Source organism: Poecilia reticulata, linkage group LG1 (genome assembly GCF_000633615.1).
Source record: "Poecilia reticulata strain Guanapo linkage group LG1, Guppy_female_1.0+MT, whole genome shotgun sequence".
Classification (NCBI taxonomy): domain Eukaryota; kingdom Metazoa; phylum Chordata; class Actinopteri; order Cyprinodontiformes; family Poeciliidae; genus Poecilia; species Poecilia reticulata.
In genome coordinates, this window is record NC_024331.1 from 11,921,126 (window position 1) to 11,945,092 (window position 23,967).

At 41.4% G+C, this 23,967-nt stretch overlaps 2 protein-coding genes across 7 annotated transcripts in view; one reads left to right on the forward strand and one right to left on the reverse strand.

The window, feature by feature from the left end:
* The window catches only part of rfx1b (regulatory factor X, 1b (influences HLA class II expression)), a 15,945-nt gene extending 961 nt beyond the window's left edge, over nt 1-14,984 (forward strand). The window contains exons 1-18 of one of the 5 annotated variants that reach the window (XM_017307213.1): nt 40-231; nt 1,501-1,870; nt 5,078-5,175; nt 5,250-5,339; nt 6,710-6,783; nt 6,870-7,164; nt 7,259-7,440; nt 7,521-7,640; nt 8,697-8,818; nt 9,032-9,150; nt 9,305-9,408; nt 10,107-10,258; nt 10,554-10,651; nt 11,114-11,263; nt 11,332-11,543; nt 11,736-11,889; nt 11,996-12,041; nt 12,617-14,984. In XM_017307213.1, coding sequence (XP_017162702.1) covers nt 1,528-1,870; nt 5,078-5,175; nt 5,250-5,339; nt 6,710-6,783; nt 6,870-7,164; nt 7,259-7,440; nt 7,521-7,640; nt 8,697-8,818; nt 9,032-9,150; nt 9,305-9,408; nt 10,107-10,258; nt 10,554-10,651; nt 11,114-11,263; nt 11,332-11,543; nt 11,736-11,889; nt 11,996-12,041; nt 12,617-12,795 — 2,538 coding nt within the window. In that variant the 5' untranslated portion in view covers nt 40-231; nt 1,501-1,527 and the 3' untranslated portion in view covers nt 12,796-14,984. Of the gene's footprint in view, nt 1-39; nt 232-1,500; nt 1,871-4,850; nt 4,957-5,077; nt 5,176-5,249; nt 5,340-6,709; nt 6,784-6,869; nt 7,165-7,258; nt 7,441-7,520; nt 7,641-8,696; nt 8,819-9,031; nt 9,151-9,304; nt 9,409-10,106; nt 10,259-10,553; nt 10,652-11,113; nt 11,264-11,331; nt 11,544-11,735; nt 11,890-11,995; nt 12,042-12,616 lie in introns of those variants that run through there. The other 4 variants (XM_017307217.1, XM_008410631.2, XM_017307219.1 and 1 more) reach the window with 4 other exon arrangements.
* Nucleotides 14,985-15,509: 525 nt separating this feature from the next.
* On the reverse strand, nt 15,510-23,263 carry dcaf15 (DDB1 and CUL4 associated factor 15). 2 transcript variants are annotated; one of them, XM_008410604.2, is made up of 13 exons: nt 23,138-23,263; nt 22,029-22,126; nt 20,293-20,431; nt 20,096-20,202; nt 19,876-20,021; nt 19,629-19,790; nt 18,870-19,469; nt 18,710-18,801; nt 18,345-18,467; nt 17,384-17,466; nt 17,187-17,291; nt 16,962-17,077; nt 15,510-16,145 (listed from the first exon to the last, which is right to left on the reverse strand). In XM_008410604.2, the coding sequence occupies exons 1-13, from the start codon at nt 23,219-23,221 to the stop codon at nt 16,090-16,092; spliced, it is 1,911 nt and encodes a 636-aa protein (XP_008408826.1). In that variant the 5' UTR covers nt 23,222-23,263; the 3' UTR covers nt 15,510-16,089. The 2 variants fall into 2 exon arrangements, with proteins under 2 accessions (XP_008408826.1, XP_008408815.1); XM_008410593.2 differs by having other exon boundaries at nt 23,126-23,262.
* Nucleotides 23,264-23,967: the final 704 nt, after the last annotated feature.

Sequence of the window (23,967 nt, forward strand, 5' to 3'; positions counted from 1 at the left end):
ATATATATATATATATTTTACGTATCAGAATTAAATGAAAGACGTCTATTTAAAACAAGTATTTCAAGGTTCCAGAAATGGGAAAAAAATGATATAATATGTAAAAGACACATCAGAGGGTATAAGCGATGCTTTGATGGCAGCACTGGCCAGTGAGTTGTACATTTGTCGTTTACAAAAACAATACATCAGATTTCAACTCTTTCCTGCAATCAACATTTCATCCATCATGTAGGTAATTATTTTTGTTTCAAAAACCTGAATTTCCTCCCTAAAGTTGTATAGGACTTTGCATTTTAGATGTCCAAGTGTAATTAATAGTATAAATAGAGTTTAACACAATCGATAGGAAATTATTCTGAATAATTCTTCCAATCCAGTAAAGTATGTATGGTTTTAATTTTAATCAAAATTACCAAGAGTTTTCAATTTATTAGTTAGTTATTATTTTATTGGCCTTGATCCAAGGCAGCTGTATTCTCTATAACCTGATTGCCATAGCAACCTCCAAATGGTAACAGGATAACTCTGCTTGATGTTTTTTTTTATATTAAAGGGTTAAATGACTCCATGTGTGCTATGGCCAGAAATTACTTTGCTGATGTCTAAAACACCGTTTTGAAGTATAGCAATAATAAACCCAATCTATCTAATTTATTCATAATTGTTTATTCTCATGTTTCTCACTGCTGCAGTGAGGTCTGATGTAAAATGTGTTTACTTAGTCAAAAAAAAATCAGGCACATATGATGGATGGCAGCTATCAGGAGCTGTAGCAGTGACCTCATTTATTGTAGCAGGAATGACATTTGAAGATAACTGAAATAACACAAACAGTATATTTGCGCAGCTGAAATAAATATTCATTTTAAATTTGAAGAACTGATTTGACAAATATCTGGTTGGAGGATTCTGTCCACATATTATGTCGTAAAATTTCTTCCCATATTAGGCTTGTGCACAAACTTGAAACAAACTTCCAAAAAAAAAACTGTAAAAATTACAGAGTTTCTTTAAATCAAGGCTGAAAAACCACCAGCCTAGAGCTGCCTTTGATTAGCAGCATTGATCAATATGCTTAATTTAGATTTTCCTGATGATTTTAACGATGGTATTTGACAAAATGTGATGCTTACTGCTTATTTCATAATTGGATACTGTCTTCAGCTTTTATTGTGTGAAGCATTTTGATTTGCATTTTGCCTTGTTCCTGAAATGTGCTATACAAATTAACTTATTATCACTTAATATATTTCACTTGTGAATTTTCTTATTTATTATTAAAACATCCTTACCAGATTTTAAAAAAGGAAACTCCTGATTTCTTAGACCTATTCTGCTTCACACACACACAGGCACACGCACATACACACACAAAATAGTGCACACAAGGTCGCTTGAGTAAAACATGTAGCATATCGATAATAAGTAAGCGATTTGGGTTTCATTGTTTGTTCCCGGCACTTTAGTTAATGAGCGCTGCCTCCTTTTCATCCACAGAACTGGTGCCTCAACGGATTGGTTGCCATGGCGACTTGTGGATACTCTGAGGACCTTCAGCCTCAGCAGGCCAACGCAGTAACCATAGCAACGCCTGCTACCACCACGCCCTCATCTGCCAAAACTGCACACTTCCTGTCCGAGCTCCCGGCAGCCTCTGGAAGCGTTTCGTCGGCCAGCCAAGCGGCCAGGGCCTCTAAAGCAGGACAGGATGCACTTTGTTCACAAGCGCCACCCACCCAGAGCCAGAAGGCAGTGGTGCCAACTACGCCCACGCAGCACTACGTGGGCCCTGATATCCAGCACGCTGCTGTCCAGAAGAGTAATGGCCAGAGCGCTTCGCCCCAGTACATCATAGTGACTGTTACAGGTGAGAGACTGTCGTGTAATTACATCACATTAGTTAGTTCACCTACTCCTCATTCCTTATGGCCCTTAGCTAAACTCAGTCTGGTGATTGTTTAGTTTTGGCACGAAGTGACCAGACCAGATTCACAGAGCAGAGGCTACGCCCTTTAGAAAAAGATTAAAAAAAATAGTAGATAAAGGCATCCTCTTTCCATCTGTTTTGAATTTTAGAAGCCGCATTACTGTGTGTGTGAATGACACAAAAAATGTCATAAAGCAGCAGCTCTATGCAAGTCTGCTCTCCTGTTGAATATCAATACACTGCAAAAACACTAAATCTTATCAAGTATACTTGGTTTAGTTTCTAGTACAAATATCTTAGTGCACTGGGATTAAGACAAAACTAACTTACATGTATGTTTTTTAGCAAGATATAGGAGCTTGTTTTTGGTCAATCATTCCTTATTATTGATTTAAAAAGTACTAGCTCCACTGACAGATTATTTAACTAATAACATGGAAAAAATGTCTTGTAAGTTGATTAATCTGCAAGTTTAAGTAGTAAGGTTTTTTTTTGTCAATATTAAGAAATTATTAACTTAATACAATCTCCTATATCTTGCTGTAAAGTTACTGGTCAGCTGGTTTTGTTTTATTTCAATTGTACTAATATATTTGCACTAGAAACTAAACCAGAAATACTTGGTATGGTTTTATGTTTTTGCATTATAACTTTTGAAGCTTTATTTGTGACAGTAGTGCTGGACGCCATCTTTGAATCTGGGGTCCTGAGCGTATATATTTTTTATATTTAATATGGCTTTGGGTAAAAAAATACACCAGTTTCACCGAATCACGTTTGGACACAATCAACGTACGCTGATTGCATGATTTGATTGCTAACACGATCTAATTACTAGCACAAATTTTACCAGTTCAGCACGATATATTTCCAAACCACTTAATTCGTCTTTCTCGTATGCTGGGGGTAAAGCATCGCCTGTTTGCAGCTGACTGTCAGTGTGCAGCTGTAGGTCGGCTACTACTAAAAGTTTTAGTTGGCGTCTTCTCTGCCCCTGAAGCCGGATTGTAGCTGATCTTGGTGCTTCAGTTGTGTTTAACTCACAAAGGTTTCAACCTGTATTCTCAATATTCACGGAAACGTAACACAAACGTCTAACTTGCTTTTATTTAAGACCAAAAATGAAAAATAATGTTCCCGCTGCTGCTAAAAGGAAATATTTCCAGCTGAATTTGTTTTCCCTGGGAGGAGGGGGGAAGACGGGGTAGCTTTCTCTAAGCCAGTTGGGTAACAGTGTGTAACAGCAGGTGAGGGAGGGGCCGTGCGGAGATTCGCTTCGCTCCAAAACAGCTGCTGAAAACTCTGCTTGCTCTCTCTTTCTTTGGCATCTCATTAAAAGAAGATTTCAAACTGTTTTTAAAACCGCGGAATACCTTTAATCAGTTTTAATGGATATTTACTAGCTCATAGTTTGTTTTTTTTAACAAATGGACCTCCCATAACCTGATCCTATGTGTCTTGTATGTTAAATTTAGGGCCTATCTATTCCTAGATGGCTCTGCCTGATTGTATCAGGTAACACTGTGCACTCTCACCTAGAGTTAAAAGCCCACAGGCCCGGGCCTTGTTCCCATTTCATAATGTAGTGCAACTAGTTGGACCAGAACTCTGAATCTGAATATTTATTAGCAATTCCAGCTCATAAAATAACCCCATTCAGCTTGTTTGTTTTTTTTTTTGTTTTGTTTTTTTTTTTGCTATAAGCCTTTAGGATTTTTAAAATTCCTAAAAGTGTTGTTTTAGGACCCCATAGATAAATATATAGTTTGTTGCTTATTTTTTTATTTCAAATAAAATTCAACAAATAGTTTAAATGTTGCTGACTTAAAACTACAGTCAGCAACATGAGCAACATTTGAAAATGCTATTCAAATTAGCATTTTGAATGATCATCATAGCGCAGTGAAAAAAAACAGCTCTTATTTCAGGAAGACATGCAGTTTTTTATACATATATATTTTGGTAAATATTGTGAGAATTATCTGGATTAAGATGTTGTCTTTATTCAGGGTGTCCTTACATCCTTAAAAAGTCTTAAATTTATCTAAAATCAAGGCTTTACATTTCTGAATTACATTTAAAACAAAGTAAGTTGGCCTCAAATCACAAATCTTAAATTTGGTTGGGGTCAGATTATTTAAAAAAAATTCTCACAAGACTTTTTTGTCAGGCAAAAGTTTGAGTCACATGCAGACATGTGACTGTGTTCTGTGACTCAAAGCAGTTGTGGCTACTGGTAAGCTAGCAAGGCTAAAGCTAGCTAGCCTTTTTTAATGTCCATCGTGGGTAAATGGAAATTTATCGCCCACTGGCTGGACGATGTTCATCTTAACCATCRGCTGACTTCTGTTGCCAATTTTCTTTTGAACATGTCTGTTGTGGGAGAGGTCTTAAATGATAATGATCTTAAAAAAGGTCTGGAAAAGCCTTAAATTTGAGTTGGTGAAACCTGCATAAACCCTGTTGTGTTTCATCGTTAACTCTCCACCATTTCTTTTTTTGGTCAATGCTTTACAAAAATGGCACTTTAACCACATCTAATGTGAGAATTGATCTATAGTTTACCAACTTTAATATTCATATGTGCCACAGTTAGGTGGAGGTTCAGTAGCTCAGCTGTTTTCAGCCAAGGTCTGGGGAAAAAAAATAAAGTAACATGATAAGAAGGGTTCTGCTCCGTTTTTTTTTTTTTAATTTAAATCCTGAAGGTTACAAAGAAGTGATTGCTCTCTCCACTGCCTGCTCTCCATCCTTTGTTTTCCACCTCCCGTCCGTCGGCCCACATGCACCTCTCATTTCCCGCTCTCATCTGATCTGCATGTTTACAAGATGGAGGGATTTTTCTCTCCATCTGGGGAGATTAGCTGTCCAAGGCTGTCCTTTTGCATACGAGATATAAGGACAGAAGGGGAGAGATGGACAGACACACTTTCCCTCTTCCATGTTTGCTCTGTGGAGCCGAAAAAAGAAATTAAGCAGCAATATGTTTTGCGGCGGCTGTTATTATGACTTGGAGGTGGTTTTTCGTGAGTACCAAACTTGTTGTTGGGGTCTCTGCGACTTTTCTTTTTGCTTTTTTTGTGGTTTTTTTTTTTTTGTCTCCTTCTTATGAACATCTCCCTCCTCCATCGCTCTCGTGTCTTTCAGAGGGTTCGGCTCACTCCAACGACAGCCTGTCGGACTCCAGCCCACCTGCTCCTGGCATCCCCACTCAGGTGGTCCAGGCCGTGCAGACTCCGCCACAGGTGAGAAACTGCACAATGCACAACTGTGCAGCAGCCTGCCTTAATTGACGAGTTTGGGATTGCCTCTCCCACAGAGGTCAGTGTTGCAGGCATTGACGCAGCCAACCAAAAGGATTCAGACAGGCCACATCAGCAGCCTGCAGTCTGTGCATATTAACCAGGAGGTAAACAGACTCTCTCTCTGCATAACACACACTAGATAAGATAAGGTAGGCTCTGATTTGTGCAGTAAGGTCACATAAATTTTATACCTCATCTTTGTAGTTAGACATAAGATGCAGAACACGGTTTCGTTGCTGATTATGTAACATTGCACTCTGTGGGAGAAAGCTCAAAGTTCAAGTCAAGGAGGTCAAAATGATTGGTTCAAAGTGAAAATTTGGGTCTTTATTTTTTATTTATTTATTTATTTTTTATAGAATTGGCTTGTTTTTGGTATATTTTATTCTTTTTTTTCTTTTAAAGATCCTGTGATTATGCAAACAAGGTGTGAGTTTATTGTTTGTCGTTTAAATTAACCCTCTGCTAAATATTTGTGGTCCGGTCAGCAGGTGGATGTGGTAACAGGGCATCGGCTGGTTTCCTGATTATGAGTTTTATTGGTTTGATAAACAAACAAATAAAAAAAAAAAACTCAGCCCCTTCGCTCACCCGTGCTCCCTTTCTCTTCAAACTGCTTTGGAGCAGAGAGCTGGCTTCAACCGAGGATCAAGACCGGGCTAAGAATTTGGTTAATTTTGAGAATAAAGTCATATTATTGTGACCAAAAAAAGTACTGCGACAAAGAAAGTCAAAACAATTTGAGAATAAACTCATAAATAAAGTTGCGATATTAGTGGAATGAAGTAGTGACTTTATGGTACTTCCTAAGAAAATAATAATATAGTGAAAATGATAACGTTGAAGAAATAAACTGCTGCAGAACACCGAAGCTTTAATTTTTTGATGTGCTAATTTTGGATATTTTTTTAAAACTAACATTAAAACTAAAGGTGGCCTCAAAAATGTCGGTTCTAAAAACCAAAATCCAAAATGTTCTCCCTTTACTTACTTTGAAAGATGAAAATATACTGACTAAGTATTTGACTTTCTATGAAATGTATGAAAATGACAGGAATGGAGGATTCCTACAAAATAAAACCACCATCATGATAACATAAGCTATGTTAGAGTATTTTTCTAAATATTTTGTTTATTTTATCTATCTCCTTCCACATTTTGTAAAAACAGTTCCTGTTTGTGCTTTTTTATTTCCAGTGAAAATAACTCCATGCCCACCTGCAGATATTTTTTGGACAATTTTGTCCCGTTTTTGTGGTAGAAAATGGAGATTGTAGATGAATTGGAGTCTGTCTTTCTTGTCCAACATCAGTGTCTGACCTCACAAATGTCCTAAAGATTCTAAAACTCGCCCAAAACCTGCATCATGCTAATCCCAATGGATTAAGAATGGAATGCCGCTTCACTTGTGCCAGTTTCGTTAACATGTGACTGGAAACCATTAATGCTAATCTCTTCTTTCCTGATTGCTCAGGTGGAGCACATTTACTCGGACCAGGTGCAGTACGTGGATGGGGCAGAAGACGCGGCGTTTACCACATCCGCAATGTATGCATCTTTTTTGACACGCGGGTGGAAACATTCGGTCTGCAGGTGTTGATATCTGTTTTTTTTCCCCTCTCTCTCTCCTCCAGTCGATCAAACAGCTTCCCTTTCTCCGACTCGCCGCTCTACACCCAGACCCCTCCCGCGTCCTCCTCCGCCTTCTACGAGGCCACGCCCAGCCCTGACTCAGACCTCCCCGGATCTGTGACTTCGCAGGCGGTTTCCGTGGCGACAGCAGGAGCCAACAGCGGGGCTGGCGCTGCGGGAGCAGCGGGATATGTCATCCAGGGGGGCTATCTGTTGGGAGGTGGAGGCGCAGCAGCAGGTGGGGGAGGGGGAGCACAGAGTTACTCTAGCCCCAACTCTCGCGCCCCTCCCGCTACTGTGAGTATATGAGATCCAATGAGATGCGGCGGCCAGGAAGTCCAGTCCATTCATGTCCGCTTGTGTCCTCCGTCCGCTCCCTCCCTCCCCTCAGGTCCAGTGGTTATTGGAAAACTACGAGGGGGCTGAAGGGGTCAGCTTGCCCCGCTGCACCCTCTACTACCACTACATCCTGCACTGCCAGGAGCAGAAACTAGAGCCAGTTAACGCCGCGTCTTTTGGTAAACTCATCAGGTCCGTCTTCATGGGGCTCCGCACGCGAAGACTGGGCACCAGGTAGACACATTTCACCCGAATTACGTGTGAGCGGCGTCCAGGGCAAAGGCATCACTTCTTCTCTTTGCGTTCCTCTGCAGAGGAAACTCCAAGTACCACTACTACGGCCTGCGGATCAAATCCGGCTCCCCTCTGCTCAGACTCATGGATGAGCAGCAGCACTTGGCCATGAGGCAGCAGCCTTTCTCACAGAAAAACAGGTATTGGCTCAAGTTTTGAGCTTCACGTCATGGTATAATGTTAATCCCCTCATTAAAAACACACCTGGAGTGTTGCCATAGTTCTTTCACACACGTTTGAGAAATCCTCGAATCTCCCGTGGCAACCGTTCATGAGGTTCCTAAGTGCTTGTTCTCACAAAGTAACATGTATTTCCACAAAGCTCCTCCAGTCTCCACTCTTCTGCCTTACGGATCACCTTCCCCACTCAGCTCCTTCAAACTAGCGGCAGCAGCAATTAGCAAACACCCGACGACCTGCTGAGCTCGTCATGCAAACTGCTTCTCAGGTCAAGGCTCCTAAGAATAATGTTAAAGGCTTAGTGGAGAAAAGTTGTTGTGATGGCGTGCTGAAGGCGGAGTGTGACAGAAAATCAGCGTCTTAAAGAGGCGGCGTCCCAATTTCGAGGTGCTAAATTGTGAAATCAGATTTCTTTTAAGTTGATATATAAAGCACATCTATAGTAATTGAAGCTAACATAATTACTTGACTGTGCTATAGAATGGCACTATGTGAAAAATACAATACTTGTATCATAGTTTAAAGAAGCGGATTGACTGAAATACAAACTAATCATTTTAGTGGTGATTGGCCAATCATGGAACTGCCCGCAGTTTGTACAGTACACACTCTCACATGTAAAACACTCATTTTAATGTTTTTGAATACATTTCCATAACGCATAGCCAAAATGGCATAGCAGTGATAAAACATGGTGGTGGCATCATTGTGCTGTGGGCATGTTTTCTTCACCTAGGACAGAGATTATGGGAAGATGAATGGAGCAGATGTATAAAAAATATCTGCAATCTAAACTTACAACCAGAGCTGCAGTTGAATTAGTTTGGATTAAAGTATATTCATGTGTCAGAATGACCTAGTCAAAGTCCAGACCTAAATCCAGTGAAAAATCTGGTAACATCTGAAATGCATTTTCAACTTTTTTTTTTTTTTTCGCGTTGTATGAGCTGCTTTTCCACGTGTCGTATTCTGACGGTTTTGTGCGCTCCGATGCGTTTCCCTGACGATTTTGACAGGATAAAGCCACTGCAGAAGACACAGGGGATCGCTAACGGCACATCGGGCGTGGCGGGTCAGCAGCAGGCGGCGGCTCTCTCTGATATTTCAGCCCAGGTGCAACAGTACCAGCAGTTCCTCGGTGAGAAACGTGAACTCCCAAATGTTTCCCCTTCTCTTTAGTGTTACATGGTTTTATCACAGCAGCTGATTTCTTCTTAGCCCGATGACTAAGTGAAAGGCTACAGATGCTAACACCTTTGTGTTTTTGTTTGTTTCGTCTTGAAACGGGAAGAAAAAAAAAAGTTAAGTGTTTACTTTCTGGGGGTTTTTGTGTGTGTGTGTGTACTTTCAGAAGCATCGAAGCTGCTGCCAGAATTCGTGAAAATTGATCTGCAAGATCAAGCTCTGCCTGACGGGATCCACTTGGAGCACCTGAAGGCCTTCCAGGCTCTGTACAGAGAGCACTGTGAGGTAGGAACCGGACAGCTTTACTCGCTGACGACGCTCCATTTGTTTCTGCATATTTTTTACTTTTTTTTTTTTTTTATCTTATTGGATTTTTATACATTTCCAACCGGCTAGTCGAACGTCGGCGTAACGCTCCTCCCTCTCGCTCCTCCTGCAGGCTGTTCTGGATGTGATGATCAACCTTCAGTTCACTCTGGTTGAGACTCTGTGGAAATCCTTCTGGAGGTTCAGCCAGAGCAACGACACAGAATCGCTCAACCTGTAAGCATCTTAAACGCGATTATGAACGTCTTAGTAGAATTTCTCAAAAGGATTCATAATTCCCTCCTTGAACCTTGTCACAGAAAGTCATTTCTGCATGTAGCCATCGGACCACACGGCGCCTTTAAATTCACTCTGGATTTCTTTGTAGATTTATATGTACATGCATTTCCATGTACATATTTGTTTTTATTTAGTTTTATTTATTTGATGGTTATATTTGCTAATACTTAGCACTTTGGATGGAGTAACTTCTGGTCACCTCTGGTGATCAAGAAATTATATCCTTATTCTCATTTTATTGGGATTTTATGTGACTCTGTAGCACCTGACTGTGACGTCGAAGTGAAGTGACAGGATGATCAAACTTTTTCAAAAATACCAATCTAAAAAGTGTGGTGTGCCTCTGGATTTAGCCCCATTTTTACTCTCACATCCCTAAGCAAAATTCAGTACAACCAACTTTTTAAATGTCACTTTTTAACAAATAGTTTATTGACACAGTGGCACGTGTCACATATTATTATTTACATTTAAAAAAAACTGTATCTTTCTTCCACTTCCTGACTGCGGGCTCCTTCGTCACGTAGAATCCCAATAAGATAAATGAACGTTTAAGGTCGCAGTGTGACCTCGCTCGCTGCCTGCGACGGGACAGACAGAAACACTCTTCTTCTCTTGTGCAACTCCTCCGTCAGTCACGACGAGTCTGAGAAACGGTTGCCCAGGTCCTGTTTGGTGGCTCTGTGCAAGTTTGAACCGGTGCTGCGCTGGACCCGGGACTGCGACAACCTGCTCTACCAGACGCTGGTGGAGATCCTGATCCCAGACGTGCTGAGACCCATCCCCAGTAAGTCGGCGAGGAAAAAATCCAGAGATCAACTCTCAGCTGCGTCAAACGTGGCAATCAGAGAACAAGGGCGTGCTGATGTAGCGACGTTTTTTTTTGTTTGTTTGTTTTTTTATTCATAAATAAAATAATTTGTGATAAAAAAAAACACTATAGTAAATGTGGTGATTTTATTTTAATTTTTAGCAGTGGGTTGCATATTTAGCTTGTTTTAAAACAGATCCTTTTGTTTTCAAATGTTTAGAGCGATCATGGTTACGCTTCGTTGTCTTAATAACAAATTTTCCGCCTTTAGGTGCCTTAACTCAGGCCATCCGCAACTTTGCCAAGAGTCTGGAGAACTGGCTGACGGGCGCCATGATGAACATCCCTGAGGAAATGGTTCGCATCAAGGTGCGAGAACCTTTACAGACTGGTTGCCATGCTGTGTTGTTTTAGACTTCCTGTTTAGTTTTACTACTTGAACAACTTAATTAAGGTGCTTTAGAAACATGTCAGAAGTTTAAATATGTCTTTGAATGCAGAACCTTGCAAAAGTATTTACACCCCTTGAGCGTTTCCACATTCTGTCGTTGTTATTTCCTTAAACCGCCTTTTCAGTGGGATTTATGTAAAATTTGAATGCCCAGATTAGTGGTGCCCAAAATGCTTTGCGAAACTGTGACCCACAAATTAAAATCTGGTTGTAAGATAACGTGGAGAAATGAACATTTTAGCAAAACGTTGAGAAAATGCGTTTTCTCATTTTTACATCTTGTCTGTTTAAAAAAACAACAACAACTTGACATTGATATTTTTGTTGTGATTTTCTGACGTTCAGCCGTTTGCTAAGGCTACTACGTGTTTCGTTTCCAGGTGGTGTGCGTGGGCTCGTTCTCCCAGACGTTACGCCGCTACACCAGCCTGAACCATCTGGCGCAGGCCGCCCGCGCCGTCCTCAAGAACTCGGCTCAGATCAACCAAATGCTCTCCGACCTCAACCGTGTCGATTTCACCAACGTGCAGGTTGGTGTCGATGCTCACTGTCCGCCCGTCTCTGCCCGACACTGAGCCCCCCATGTCTCCGTCCTCAGGAGCAGGCATCCTGGGTGTGTCAGTGTGAAGACCGCATGGTCCAGCGGCTGGAGCAGGACTTCAAGACCACGCTGCAGCAGCAGAACTCCCTGGAGCAGTGGGCATCCTGGCTGGACGGAGTCGTCTCCCAGGTGCTGAAGCCCTACGAGCAAAACCCGGCGTCGCTGCCCAAGGCGGCCAAAGTCTTTCTGCTCAACTGGTCCTTCTATAGGTAAGTGCACGTTTGTTGCCAGGTTGGCTGGATGAAGCTTGTACATTCCTGTGGAGATGCAGGTCTTAAATTCCATTCATAGTTGTCTTTAAAAAAAAGTCTTAAATTTAAGTTGGTTGAAACCCGGACTAGGAATCGCTTCAAGCTTTTTCTTTCAACGTACATTTTGTACATGACCTCCTTCTTCCCCAGCTCCATGGTGATCCGGGACCTGACTCTGCGCAGCGCCGCAAGTTTCGGCTCCTTCCACCTGATCCGTCTGCTGTACGACGAGTACATGTACTACCTGATCGAGCACAGGGTGGCCAAGGCCAAAGGGGAAACGCCCATCGCGGTAATGGGAGAAGTACGTTGTAATGGTGTTCTCTCTCTCTCTCTCTCGGCGCAAGGTGCTGTTTTTTTAAATTCGATCTTCCTTTCATCTTTGCTGTTTTGTCTTTTCTCTGTTGCAGTTTGCCAGCACCGTTAAGAACAGAAACTCTCCAGATCTGGATAAAGGTAAAGCAAACATCCCTGATGCACAGAGGAGCGTTGCTGTCACAGAGGAAAATACTTTTTTGAACGTTATCACACTGCCACATTACAGCGTCACGCTTATGTTGTACAAAACGAGATAATTATGCGGTATAAATGTGATGATTTCATCAGCTTTCCTAATTGACCGGCTGAAGACATTAGTTCACATTTCTTGATTACAGCAATTTGGAACGAAGGCAAAGGAAGCGGTTGGCGCTATGCGTCGACGTAAATCCTGAACCTAATTTCATGGGGATGTAGATTACTACGACGTTGTTTTTGTAGTAATAGCAACAATAAGCTAGCCAAATATTTAGCCATTTATTTCTCGTAACATTCCCAAATTAGGCTGGTATATAAACTTCTTCCTCTGTTGAGTCTCTCAATGCAGCTCACTACCGCCACCATCTGGAAGAAGTCGTTCCAGATGGTGGTTCTGAAACAGCAGAACTGATTATCACGTTGTTGCGTAACAATGTCCGAAGATGTATGTGACGGCCATGCGCGTTCAGCTTTCGCTCGCGCTCTTGTCCTTACCTCCGACATTTGTTCGCCAGAAGAAGAAGAGGACGACGACGAGGAGGACAGTGAGGAGGAGAGCGGCGAGATCATGCTGCAGTCCAGCTCCCTGAAGGTGGACGAGGAGAAGTGCGACTTGGAGCCGCCGGCCAAGCAGCCCAGGACCAGTTTGAACCTGCACCACGCCCTGACCCAGGCCCACGGCGCATCGCCCTGAGCTGACCGCGCGCGCGCTTTCACATTTCAGATCATGCCATCCTGTCCTGAAACCACGGCAATCTGCATCATGTCTGCTTGTCTGTCTGTAAAATGTGGGAATGTGGAAGAGCCCATCTCTGATTTTAAAAGAAAAATGTATTTTTTATTTTTTGTGTGGCTGTCGTTGACCTCTCTGCCTTCACTCGACCGTCTCCAGCCCTTCTCCCCTCGCTCCCTGTGCCTTTCCCCGTCTGTCCAGCGCCCACGCCCGTAAAGCCTGACCCGTCAGTACGATACGCTCTTGACTTCCCTCCTGTCCTGCCTTAACCTCTGACCTGAGTGCTGTGGAGCCATGAGAATCGTCCCACCTCCTTCAGCAGTACTTCTTTAACTCAAAACGCATTGCTTGCCTTTAACGAAATGACTATGCAGTGGGGCACGGGGGCGGGGAGGTGCAGGACTTTAATTAATGTCTCTGTAAGAAACGTACATCTAAGAGTAGCATCTGCAACGATACAGCAGCGTGAATTATGTCTGAACAGTTTTAGGTAAGGTTGCCATATTTTTTTGTTTTTTTTGCAGTTTGTTTTTGATTTGGCCACCTAACTGATCTGTGCCTTTAAGAGATTTCTAATCTTAAGAAAAACAAAACAAACAAAAAGTTTGCGATCTATATAAACACACATATATTCTATTCTGCATTGTGGATTAATAAATGAATGTCCTGTGAAGTGGTCTTGGTGTTGTCATGAACTTTAGTACGGTGAGTAACTAGTGTGCCTGTCAAAAGTATTCACACCCTTTGAACGTTTTCTACTTCGCTGTTTAAAATCGCATCTCAGAGCTGATTTTGTTGGGATTTTGATGGAGCAGATCACCGGGAAGTACTTTATGACAGTTATGTGGAAGGAAAAAATATGTGGTTTTGTTTTTGTTTTGCAGTAAATCATCTTTCAACTCAAGTTTCAGCTTCATGTCTCTTTGGGATGTGTTTCTACCACCTTTCTACGTCTAGACGCTGAATTCATTTCCCACAGGTTTTTTTTTGGTTTTGTTTTTCCTTATTCCCGCTGAACAAAAGTATTCCCACAGCATGTGTCCCCTACTTCGCTTGTGGAAAACTGGAAATCTGCTCAGACTATTTATTATAAAAATAAAATATAGCTAATATTTTCCATCCACTTTATAGTTGCTCACTACTTACAAGTGATCTGTCACATAAAATCCCAATAAAAAAAATAAAAAAAACCTGAAGTTTTTGGTTCTAATGTAAAAAAAAAAAAAAAAAAAAGGTATGAATAATTTTGCAAGGCGCTGTATGTTTATTAAAAAAAAGAAGAAGATGGTGGCACTCCTGATAGGTGATGGTCTTTCTTTCTTTTCTCCCTTTCACCTATCTAGGTTTACGTGCAACCCTTCACACACACACACACACACACTCTTTCTACAACGCTGTGCCCCTCTTCAGCGGGTCACGTGGCCAAAGCCCATCCCGGCTCTTTGGGAGCATCTCTGTTGCGTCGTACCAGCCGCAGCCGTCTCCAGAGGTTTTTGTAGAGAAGAAAGTTGATGTTTATTTTATGAAATGGCATACTGTGGATGAGTTTTATTGCGTATCTTTTGTGAAAAACGGTTAAATATCTATATCTGCTCTATTTTTTAATGTTGTCTTACCATTATTGCCTTAAGATGTTGTCCTAACGTCCATCATCCAGTGAAAACACGGCGCGCGTTTCCTCTGTGATAACGGTCTCAGCATGTGAAATATGGTGGCTCTGTGTGGACCCCCCTCACCCCCCCTCCTGTCCCTCCTCCAAAGAACATAATGCTCACATCCTGCAGCTTCTTGTGTTGCATGAGCAAAAAAAAAAAAAAAGAAAGACTTTTATGTTCCAAGTGTGAAACTAAAAATTCTAGCAGTGGGATGTCTCTCAGGACCATCTCTTCACCGAGATCCCACCAAAGATCTTTGCAAAGGAAAAAAAAAAAAGATGTTCTGTTTAAATGTACATGACAGAAATATCTGACTTGAAGAGTATAAATTAACCTTTTGATGTCAAAGTTTGTGAATTTGTTCCTTGCTTGTATTGGGGAACCTTTTTTCTAAATTTTGTGCTCTTGATGTTATACTGGAGATCTTTGTACTTAAATCTGTGATCGACGTTTGTAGCTTCATCCCTTCAACTAAAGAGATGTGATTCCTCTCCACGCCTGAGTTTTGTCCTGTCTTTGTTCCTCACCTAAACACGTCTCTCTCATCTGATCAAGATGCCAGGTTAGGTCTTTAAGTTAAAAGTTCAAATTAAATTTGAATATTTTTAAAATTGCATTTATCAATCTTAACTCTGACATAACGTTACATATCTTATTTTTAAGTAAATAAAACGCCAGCCTCACCCTTCCATCCATCAGATGCTTTGGCAAATGTAATTTAATCTCCAGCTAAACCAAGCAGCTTCCAGATGTTTAAAGATACCACAGAAAGAACAGGAGCTTCTTAAAGAGACAGAGGCCAATTTCAAGGCATTAAATTGCAAAGTCAAATTTCTTTTATGCTTGATATTTATGGCATTTTTATATTAAATCAACATAACAGTTACTTAATTGTGCTAGAAAATGACAGCGTGTGCCTGGAAAACACATAACACCGCTCTTTTAAAATGCAATCTTGTAACATGAAGCCGCTGTTACAAATCTGTCAGGTTGTGAACACAAAAGACTCAAAACATGTAATTTAATTCAGATATTTTAATTTAACAAAATATTTCCAGTCAGTCATTTCTAATCCAGTTGGCAGATGATTATGACGGGAACATGAAAACGGTACAGAGCTGGTTCTGGTTTAAAACACTGCAGCGAACTGAACTGACCCAGACTGAGAGGAAACGCTTGTTCAGAAGCAGCCGAATGCATCGAGTTTCAACGTTCACTTCACGCTCATCCTCACAAATAAACCTACACTGAATTATAACAAACGCAGAGTCAGACAAACATCAACAGCATACCTTCCTGTGTAAAAAACAAAAACAAAAACAAAAAAAACTAAGTACAAAGGACATCTGTGTTCAGTTCAGCTCTTGGTTTCGGTGGCTGCAACATTACAGTAAAGATTTACAAAACAGCTACATAAACTAAACAAATCTGCAGCAGACAAGCCTTTGTTTGGTTAGTTTTAATTACACCTTTAAACTTAAACCCTCTGCAGTGGAGGAGTGCTGCCGTGACGTGAGCTGTTCGCTGAAGGCGACGACGCGTCTTCATGGGTGAATGTGTGATTTGGTTTCTTTAACTCTTGTTCCTTCCAAATTTCCCTTCATAATACAATCCAAGTGCATCGGTCGCTGTCTGCCAACACTTGCAGAGACGAGCCTGAGCGAGACAAGTTGATCAAGACATTACATTTTGTAGGAACAGTGTTCCCCCCCCCACAGTTACTATTTAAAATGAGGCAGGGGTTCGGTCAACAAAACTTAATAGATTTTTACTCAAATTTCCAGAGTTCTCAGTTCATCTTAAAGCTGTGAGATCTCCTAACTTAATAAACTGGGAAGAAGGATGGAAGGATGGAAAGATCAATTTATAGGATGAGTGGATGGATGGAGGCACAAATGGATTAACAGATGGAACTTTACTTTTATTTCCACCATCGTTTCAAAGACCTGCTAGTGTTAATTATTTAACGTCGATGTGTTAAAAGATCAAATATTTCCTTATCTGTGAAACCGATACCAAAGTATAACTTCAAGTCCTCATTTTCACTATGTTTTGCTAGTTGTCATGTTGGAGTTCTCATAAAAGTTCTACTTCATTTCTCTAATATTACGACTGGATCCTGGTAATTGCTTGATTTATTCTCGTAATTAAAAATAATAATAAAAAAAATCTTAGCCCAGCCCTAGTACTGCGCTGAGTCCAGATAAACAGAAGCTGTAAAACATGGCTGTCAAGCAAGATGACGGCTCAGGGCGTGCTGACGTCACATCGCTATGGAAACTAAGAGGACAGCGTTGATGAAAAAAAAAATCCAGATCTTCCAAAAACCAAAATTTAGATTAATCGATAAAAACACCCAAAATTATTTTTATGTTCATTCCAGTTAATTTGACGCCTGTGATGATGTGAGACAGGTGTGTGTGTGTGTGTATGTGTGTGTGTGTGTGTGTGTGTGTGTAAGCCTACGCCCACCTTTGTGCAGAGCTTCGTTGGTCATGCGGTTGATGTAGCGAGAGCTGCTCTCAGGAACCAACCACTTCATCACGGTGTTCACACACGACTTTCTGTAGGAACTCCACACACTCCCACTACCAGGGACAGAGAGGAATGACCCTTACACCTTACGCTTTTCAAGGAACAGCCAGATCTGTGTGTGTGTGTGTGTGTGTGTGTGTGTGTGTGTGTGTGCGCGCTCACCTAGTCTGCCCCTTGACCTCCGTTAGGTCACCCACACCCACAGTGCAACACACGCCTGTGTTAAGGTCCCAACTGACCTGCAGGTTGGAATGGTACGTGTTTGGCCTGAAAGACACGAAATGAGAACGGAGATGAGAGAAACGCTGAGCTGAAAGGCTAAAGAGGAGAATCAGGAGGAAGAGGAAGAGGAAGAGTACCTGCAGTGCTCCTCGTCTGAGACAGAGAAGGCCAACAACAGCAGACCAATGTTGATCATCACAATGTTGGTCTCTGGGCAAACCTGAGGAGCATCAAGCCCTCTTTATGTATTTACCTGACATTTCTCATTTATCACCATGTTAAATAAACCAGAGTCTAGAGGATTCCTGCTGTACAGGCAAACAACAGGAGATACTTTAGAATGGAATAGAAACAGACTTCATTGTCCAGCAAAGGACCGATTTGGGTGTAACAGCAGCATCAGGGTAGGGTTCACACAAAAACAAAGTTTTCAAAAAAGTGTCAGAAACAATATGTAAAAACCAGATTAGCTATAATAGCATCTATCCTTTCTTTTATCTTTACCAAAACTTTATAATGACTGGAGGAGTAAAGAAAACTGAGATAGGGCTAATCTTTCATGTTTTATGTTTTCAGGAAATCATCTAACTTCACAATTTGTCCAAATTTAAGTGCCCAGATTTCATATTCAAAWTATCAGTTTCGAAAAACTGGTACAAATACAGAGTGCCTCTCAAAAGTTAAAACACTTGTGCTGAAATAACACTTTTCGTTTCCAGCTCTCAGTCCATAATCGTCCCACGTCTTGAGTTTGTAATATTTTTGGCTTCATGTTGACAGAAGCAGCCTTGTGGGAAATTCCTGCTACTTCTTCTGTGTTGCTGCTGGGGTCTTTGGCAGAAACCCTGACTGTTTTTTTTTTTACTGTCTTTTTAATACGTATATTACATATATATATATATATATATATATACATCCACAGTTTAACTGGAAAAAAATGCTGACATTTAGCAACGGTTTGAACATTTCTGGGAGCCGCTGAATGAAAAGTTTTTAATAAACTAACTCTTGCTTTAACTGCACATGTCCCAATTCTGCAGATATCCTTTACAGGTTTGAACTGTGTGACTCGTGCCGAGTGAGCGGGTGTGTGTTTACCTCTAGGATCACGACGTCGTAATCGCTGAAGGAGCAGAACAGAGGAGCCCAGGCGGCGTCGTTCCTGATCACCTCGTTGATGAGATACTCGAAGTCCAGAGTCAGCTGTTCTACACAAACGCTCTGCCACAGAAACGCAGAGGCAGCTTGAAACCGTCCAAATGGGAAATTAAATGGTTTGCTCCGCTATTACAACTATATATTCAATTAATGGAGCACAAAACACCATGGAAACCCCACAACATTACGACTAACATAGAAGCAGGTCAGTATGTGATTGCAAAAGTTATATCAAGCATTTATTTTACCTCCAGTTAAGGTTGTGTCTGACGGATGTATTCTCTAACATAATGTCACACACACACCTGTCCATTATGCGGCCCAGTGACCAGCTGCAGGTTTCTCCCTTTTAGATCAGTGACAGTGAAGGGCAGCTGGACTTTGTCCTCCTCGTAGCCTGAAAAAACAAACTATTAGTTTAGTGAGGAAAGTGTGGAAGGAACTCTGAGGCACTGAAACCCTCACCACCGGCTCCTCCTGAACTCTGCTCTGCTGCCCCCTGCTGTTGGAGGCGGTAGTGGAGACGAGAGTAGTTGACGTATCCGGGTTCGCTGGGGCTCGTATCCTGGCTTGAGGACGGCGCCGAGGTCGATGGAAGCGATGACGGAGGAGAGGCGGAAGACGTGGCGACACGAGGGCTTCCGCACGACGTAGACGCTTGCTGCGAACTAGTCCGTCTGTCCTCCGCTCTCCTGTCTTTGCAATCCTCCTCCGCTCTCGAGGGGTCTGCGTTTATCCCTTTGTCTGCCACTTTATGCGGCGCCTCCTTTTCGTCGCCGTCGGCTGTTCTCCTCTCCCCGGGGCGCTCGGTCTCTCTGGTCACTCCAAACCCTCCCTGGGCTCGCCGGAAAAGGTCGGCTGCAAACTCCCGGGCTCTGATGGCTGCTTGCGATTGGCTGGGCGACGAGGGAACCGGAGGGGGCCTGCACGGAAAAAGTCGGCTCTCTGGAGATCCCTGAGGTAACGATGAAGAGTCAGGTGATGTTGAGGAAAGAGATGATGAGGTTTGAGTTGACTGGGCAGCTCCCTTTGTATAAAGGATCTGCGATGACTGGTCTTGTTTTTCTGAAAAGAAAGTGAAAACAGATTAGGGAAAAAACAAAACCTGACCTGTGATGTATGTATTTAAAGTGGATGTGAAGTTAAACACTGCTTTTATTCTATTTTGCATTAGGTGTGAAAGCGCCGACTTTTTAGATGGTTCTCGTTGTGTTTTGGCCTCACCGGGGCAGAGCGAGATGCCACAGGCCACCAGAGAGTAGCTAGTGTTCAACAGGACAACCTGGTCCTTCTTCAACTGGAAAGCTGGCTGGAAGGTGGGAAACGGGTACACCACCTGGTACCTGCTGTTCAGCACGTACCCGTGTTCAAGGCACTCACCACTTCCTGTGGGACACAAACGGATTAATGCGGCTGGGGAGAAGAAGGCGAGAGGAGAGAGCAGGAGCGCGCGGCGCGCACGAAGCTTCACCTGTCCGTATGGTTGTGGCCGAAGGAAGCGGACAGCACTTTGAGCATGGCCGGGACGGAGGCATGGAGGCGACGGTGATGTAGATGTCCCGGTTGTTCTCGTCGCTCATCATCAGGTTCATCAACACAGAACTTGAGCTGCGTGTACTGAGAGGGGGGGAAAAAACCCTCTTAGCTAAACGTCAGAATCCTAGATCAAGTGAGCCATCAACATTTCCTACTTGAAACCAAAGATGACAATTTTGGTGTGGTCGTTTGGCCACTCGCACACGGTGAGGTACAGGTCGCTGTAGATTTCCTCGCCCGCAAACAGCCGCACATGATGGACCTGAAGAGAACAATGGGGGGAAAGACGCTCGGACAAGAGGTCCGCCAATCAAAACACCTGCAGGGGGCGCTCTGGTTTCCTTCCGCTCACCTGTTTGAGTCGACTGTGCAGGTTGAACTCCCACCAGTAGAGGTGGTAGGTGTAGAAAGAGAAGTCGTCGTCTTCTCCGCAGTCGCTGGTGTAGGACAGAACGTAGCGGCCGCATTTGGTGAAGCCGAGGAAGATGTGCCTGGAACCGAACGGCAACACTTAACGCCCTTTGAGCTGCAACACTTTAGCAACGACGGCTAGCAGAAAATGACTTAGACCATTCCCAATAATCAATGGGAAAATCTTCATTGGCAGTTTTACATGCATGTACTGTTTTTCTTGATAACTTCTCTCTGACAACGATGCTATAATGCACATTTTTAGAGAAAATTGTATGGGTTTTCTACAATTATTAGTGTTTATTTGTATACACGACAGCATGTAGGAATCCCGTTTCACGCTTTAGAAAAAGAAAACATTGGCATTAAGGCTAAAAATCCTGCAAGCGCAGTATTACATTTAATACTGTGATAATCATATCAGTTGTACCAAATCTACTCGTTCACCACTCCTCTCTTTCACAGCTTTCGCTACAATTGTTCCCACACACTGTGCGACCTTTAGCCTGGTGAGCACAGTGATGCGAATCAGGTACGGCTCTCTGCTGCAGAGAGACTCGATTCAAAACACTTGGAATAAATGTGCAGTATAAAAAGCTGCACACTGACACAGTGATGATGAGCTATTTTTAAAACGTAGTGCAGTTTCTGTCATTCCAACTGGTTTTGAAACTCATTTCACCTGCTGGTGTGAAAATGTGAAGCATTACTTACATTTTCATCCAATTATTTGCCAATTAAGGCTGAATGAAAAGATGACTGTACCGATTAAAAATCTAAAGATTCAAACTGTTTTACTCGTCTTTAGTTGTATTATATTGTGTCTTTAAGGCCTAAATGTCCCCCAATAAACRCAGCTTATCAAAATCTGAAATAGGCATTTTTTTCCAAATGAGATTCTAACAGTATGATAACCTTCTGGAAATATAACGCAGCAACAATATACTTACAATAAAATATATGAAAATGTATAAGAACTGCTTTGATTAAAAACAGAAAAACAACAAATAGTGCTGCTACTGCTACTAAATAGAGCAGCAATAAGATAAGTTATATCAGTAACATTAGTTCATTATGTTGATTTGAAACTTAAAACTTGATTAGGATCAGTTTGAAACTGTTTAGTGATCAGACCAATATCCTTTTCTGTTTTTTTGTTGTTTTTTTTAAGAGTTTAGCATAACAAGATGATATTATTTTGGCCGCTCAGTCAGAGTGATGGATAGCACGTCTTCAGTTTCAACACCATGGCTGCCAATGTTTTTCAGACTGGAAACATTTCCCATTCAATTTTTCTTTCTTCTAAGAATTTTTTTTTTCTGCTCCCTGCAGCTGGAGAAATCTCCAATAACTCCTGCATTTATTCTGTTACAGAAATTTCTAAAGACCTGTTGTCTGTTGTTTAGCTGAAAGTCCACTGGGTAAAGTGGCTAAGTGATCATTTGTGAGTAAAGGAGATGACAGAGTAAAGGAGATGACATTCAGATTTTATCAAACCTGAATGAGGTTTAATAAAAGGTTTGATGATTTTATCAATCATTCAGGTAGATAAAATGGTTTTGTGCTTCCATTTATATCCAACCTGTGTTGATGAAAGGTCTGAAAAGGATCTTCACTTCTAAAACTAACTTACAGACAAGTAAATTTTTTTTTTAATAAATATTAAGAAACACAGACCCTGCTCTGAGGAACTCCTCGCTGACAATATTCTTCAATGGGACACAAACTCGAGGCGGCAGCTTCCTGAACAGGCGCTGAGAAAACTGTCCCGACAGCTGTGGAACAAAAGCAAATGGTAGCAACAAAACAGTGACAGGCCAGTTTTCTACAGTTCAATCCTAATAAATTAAATTATTCATTTCAGAAATTATTTCAAAAAGTTAAATATAAACATTATAACCTCTGTTTGCACAATTATAAGGCAACTTAGAAATTTTCCCACTCAATTTTATGTGTATTTTCTAACTTCAAGCCGCATAAACTTGAATACTTGTTGAATTTAAGCATATTAGGAGGATTAGGTTTGCAGAGTTCAGAGAAAGCGAGGCTTCAGGAGACCAACACTGTCAAGTTGTGATCATCAGTCAGCCTCTATCTCCCTGGTAAAAAACGGCCAGAAGAGAATTAATAGATAAAAAGTACAAAAGAAAAATGTCTTTATGCAGAACTCTTGAAATCAGAAAGGTTTTGGGGTGTGATCAGAGAACTCGTTTAATTAGGAAGGTGAAGCTACTTGTTCTCTTTCAATGCCTTCACATTTTATGAAAGTCATGGACGAACTCTTAAATATTCAGGTCTGAAGTTTATTAGCATTTTGAATTGACAGAGTCCTGTAATTATACAATAAAATAAATCGTCAAAAACAACTGGCCTGATAATTGAGCTCAATTTATTTAAAAAGTTAAAATAAATTGAGACAGGTAGTATCAGACATTGACGAATTATAGCAAGAAAAAAAAATTCGTTTATGTTGTTACTGACCTATTGTTATCGGTCAGCTTCATTCTAAAAACCAGCCTGCGCTCCTTAGCAAGTGCGATCGAACACAAAATGTTGGGAAAACGTTAAAATACCAGAAAACGGCAACGGTTTACTGTTTGTAGCATTAGCTTAATTAGCCACCTGACACTAGCCAGTTGTTTCTTGGTTAGCTGCAGAGCTAGTTAGCAACTGGCTAGTAGCCTCATTGGTTGCAAAAACGGGGAGGTCTCAACTAGTCCGTCTACGTCTCTTGACAAGATTCCTATTTTTAGGTCAATATTATATATACTCGCCTTGCCACGTACTAGAAGCTTTACGACATGATCTTTATGTTTTCTTGGTGTTTTCTGTTTGCTATCGTCCTTTTCAGATTTCGAGCTGGGCGCCATATCCTACTGAGCCGTTGTTCCCAGTTGAAGCAAGGTGCATCCTGATTGGTTCCCACAATACAACACTGAACTCCTATTGGTTGGTGGACATTTCAATCAAAACTTCAAAGGGTTGAGCTAAAACAGGTAACGCCCCTGCAGTACACACGCACACTGGGAGGTTTAAATGTGGCTTGGTTAATATTTCTCCATGAAAAAGAATATGAAATCACTAAGTGGATAAGAATTTAACCACACCAACACAGCGGTATCATATTAATGTTTTATTGAAGTCTTTAAAAACAAACCGTAAAAAAACAAACAAAAAAAAAAGTAAAAATAGGACAGAACCTAATGGAAGAAATGTTTCAAAAGTAAAGCTGAGAATGAAAAGGAGGGTAGTCAAGCACACAAATATACATGCACACACAACCAGCCTACAGTTAGTAGGACAATTAGTGACCAATTGCTGCCAAACCGCATTCAGTTTCTGTAGCATTCAGTAGCATTACAGGTATTACAAACACTCAATACCCTCTTGAAAAAAGAATACAATTAAAAAATCCTCACGGCAGGAAGATTAACACCTGCAAATTAAACACTAGGAATGTTTTTTAAAAAAAGTACCTAGGTCGAAACAACTTTGCAATTATCTTTCATACAAAGATAATTAGTGAATATATTCAAAATACTGCTAGACAGCTTTTTGTACCCTCTGAAAACTGAAGGGAAATACTAAATGTGAATCAGTATTGAGATGCTGTTGT